The following is a 3,249-nucleotide window of genomic DNA, read 5'->3' on the forward strand; positions in this document are numbered from 1 at the left end:
AAAATGCAAATGTTACTTTTTGTTAGTGTTTGTATTTGTGTGTGTCTGTTCAGAACACATTGGTTAATGTCTTTAATTGTCTTTTGTGGTGTTTTATAGTTGTATTCATTTATAAGGTATATTACTCCGTCATCTCCACATTGTCGCGTCCTAAAAATCTATAACATGTAAACAAATTAGAATCAATACATTGGAAGTCAACTTTAATAAAGTAATACATATGAATTTACAATTTCAGCTTTCTTTAATGAATATTCTGTGTTACGGAGCTGTTAGACTGCCTCGTTAATACAGGTGTGTACCTAATTAATACAGGTGTGTACCTCGTTAATACAGATGTGTACCTCATTAATACAGGTGTGTACCTAATTAATACAGGTGTGTACCTCATTAATACAGGTGTTCGGATATACTCGACTAACTACTTTAGTCTAATACTTCCCTCCGAAAGGGGGGTTTTAACTGTGAAACAGTGCAACACTCAGGCCGACGTCCGATTACTTTTCATGTGTTTAATAGCACGAGTATGGCTACATCATACAGACATGCTAATTAGCATTTCGTAGTAAACGTGTCGATTGCCAGGTAATCAACTGAAAAGACAAATAAAACAAAACACAGTATTACCGACACACGCATATTAACAACTGTATAATACACAAATATAACATATTTATGTCATTAAACATAAGTTGCAAACATTTTGAATACACAACTCACCAGCTCAGCTTCACCAGTTAAAACAACATCCATAAAAAGTAAATCCGGCAGGTAAAAGCATCCGCCCAAACACATCAACAGTTAGAACTGCAACCACTAGGTGCCGCTATACATTACACCGAGTGCGGGTAAACTCCACACCTCCCACTTGGGCTACGTGTCACTGACTAAGTAGGCCACAATACCTATTATTATTACAACAATACAGTGCACAGAACATGCAAAACCTTTAGGGTCATAAACAGAGACACAGAATAACTGCTCAACACAGGGTTTTGGACTGAGTCCTGCATTCACGTGTCCATAGGTTCAGCACTTAGGCATTCAGAGGAGCAAATAAACCCCCTCCTGTTCCTCCACCGGCAGCAACACCACCAGCCTCCTGACGTCCCTGTGTAGGATGGTGGTAGGACACGGTTCCTTGTCCTCCCTTGCTGGGGACTGGCCGATGGGAAGACTATGGCAAACCCTCACTTTGACGTCTCGGACGACACCCTTATCATCTGGACATGACTCCTCCACACGACCCAGCCTGAATCGCCCCCGGAGGGCGTCTTGGTCCGCCACCCATACCAGATCTCCAACAGAGACATTCCTGGCTGGAGCATGCCACTTTTGTCGAACGTACAGGTGAGGTCCCGCCAATTGGCTCCAACGCCTCCAAAACTTATCCACCTCCACTTGGACCGCTCGCAGACGACTGAATGGGTAGGTAGGGAATTCAAACCCCTGGGTGTCACCTCTGGGCCCTGCCCGACCCAACAGCAGGGAATTTGGAGTTACAACGTCCACTATATCCTCCTGAACCTGAGCCCTGGCTCCGATCGGCCTCTCATTGGAAAGATTGGCGGCCAGGTACAAGAGGGTCTGGAACTCCAGGGTTGTCAAGTCGCCTCCTTCGCCAATACTGCTCAAGGACCTCTTTAACACACGGACAGCTGCCTCTGCCGCCCCATTCCGATGTGGTGAGTCTGCCGGACTAAACTCCCACACCCAGTCAGTCCCAGCCACAACTGCTCTCCTTTGGACTTCCTTTTTGTCGATCTCTGCCAGGAAACTGTACAGATCTTCCAGCGCAGGTTTGGCCCCCACGAAATTGGTCCCCTGGTCGGACCAGAGCTTTCTGGGATGACCTCTCAGGGCTGTGAAACGCTGATAGGTTCTGAGAAAGCCCTCAGTCGATAGGTCCTCAACCAGATCTGCATGGATCGCTCTTGAGGCCATGCAGCTAAAACCCACGCCCCAGACCTTCGTCTTTGTGCGCCGCTTCACAACGTCCCTGACTACATAAGGACCGAACAGATCTAGAGTTGTGTACTCAAATGGCGCTGCTGGTCCGGTGCGTACAGACGGGAGATCGCCCATTACTTGAGAGCACAACTTGGCCTTACGCTTCCGGCAATGCATACACGAGTCAATGACCCTGCGGGCAACTCTAGGACCTTGCACCACCCAGGCTCTTCTCCTCATCCGCAGGAGGGTACCGGAAACGCCTTCATGGTTGACACAGTGGGCTTCCTCCGCAAGGAGGGTGCTGATCCTCTCCCCGTAGGGTATCAGCGGGACCCCACGTCTCTTTTCATCCACGGACTGGACCCGGCCATAGCACAACAAGAGGCCGGTCATACTATCTTTGTTCACGACCAGGAGGTTGAGTGTCGTCGTGGGGAACACCACACCTGTCTGGGCAGCGAGACATAAGTCCTGGAATGCCTCCTCTCGTTCCTGGACAGTGAGCATTGCCTCCCACTGCTCTTGATCGCCGGCTCGATTTCTACCGAGTAACCAGGCGTTCACGGCTCTGCGGACATACCCCACCGCCCCACAGAGTTTGGTCAGTATAGCAAACCTTGAAAGATTAACCTGACCCACAAGAGCCGACTCCCATAACCTCTTCGTACTGCAAGTGTTGGGTACGATTAAAGAACCCGTTGCAGCACCCGGTGGGGAACTGCCTGGAGCAGACATCTCCCTAGTTTGGGATCTTGTCATGATAGCAGAGAAGGCCTTTCTTTGGAGCTTACTCACGGCCTCCCTGGTACCAGAGGCCACCTCTGCAGCAGACTTCATGGGCCACTCTTCCACCGGTCTAGACAAGAACTCCGGGCCTCTCTGCCACAGGGAATCTCCATCAAGTTTTCCGGGGGAACACCCTCTCGTGACCAGATCAGCCACATTATGCTGACCAGGGATCCACCACCAGTCTGTGACGGGCCCGACATTCTGGATTTCACCAACCCGGTTAGCGAAGAAAGTTTGGAACCCATAACTTTCCCGCTGGATGGCTCCCAACACAGTCTGACTGTCTACAAAGTGGTACCACCTGGCCACTTCCAACCGTCCATGCTTGAGCATGTGCCCCTTCAGCCGGGCGGCAAAGACGGCCCCACAGATCTCCGCTTTAACTGCTTCGCCCTTCTGGTCAATGGGGGTTAATTTAGCCTTTGACTCCACAAGCCGGGTTACGACCCCCTGTGAAGTCTCCCAGCGCAGGTAAAGAACCGCACCATAAGAGTCACAGCTGCCATC

At 50.0% G+C, this 3,249-nt stretch overlaps 1 protein-coding gene across 1 annotated transcript; it reads right to left on the reverse strand.

Moving 5' to 3' along the window:
- Positions 1 to 426: 426 nt before the first annotated feature.
- Positions 427 to 1,948, reverse strand: LOC113748039 (uncharacterized). The gene is made up of 2 exons (XM_027290620.1): positions 721 to 1,948; positions 427 to 593 (listed from the first exon to the last, which is right to left on the reverse strand). The coding sequence occupies exon 1, from the start codon at positions 1,942 to 1,944 to the stop codon at positions 1,045 to 1,047; it is 900 nt and encodes a 299-aa protein (XP_027146421.1). The 5' UTR covers positions 1,945 to 1,948; the 3' UTR covers positions 427 to 593; positions 721 to 1,044.
- Positions 1,949 to 3,249: the final 1,301 nt, after the last annotated feature.

This window comes from Larimichthys crocea, chromosome XVII (genome assembly GCF_000972845.2).
Source record: "Larimichthys crocea isolate SSNF chromosome XVII, L_crocea_2.0, whole genome shotgun sequence".
Lineage (NCBI taxonomy): Eukaryota > Metazoa > Chordata > Actinopteri > Sciaenidae > Larimichthys > Larimichthys crocea.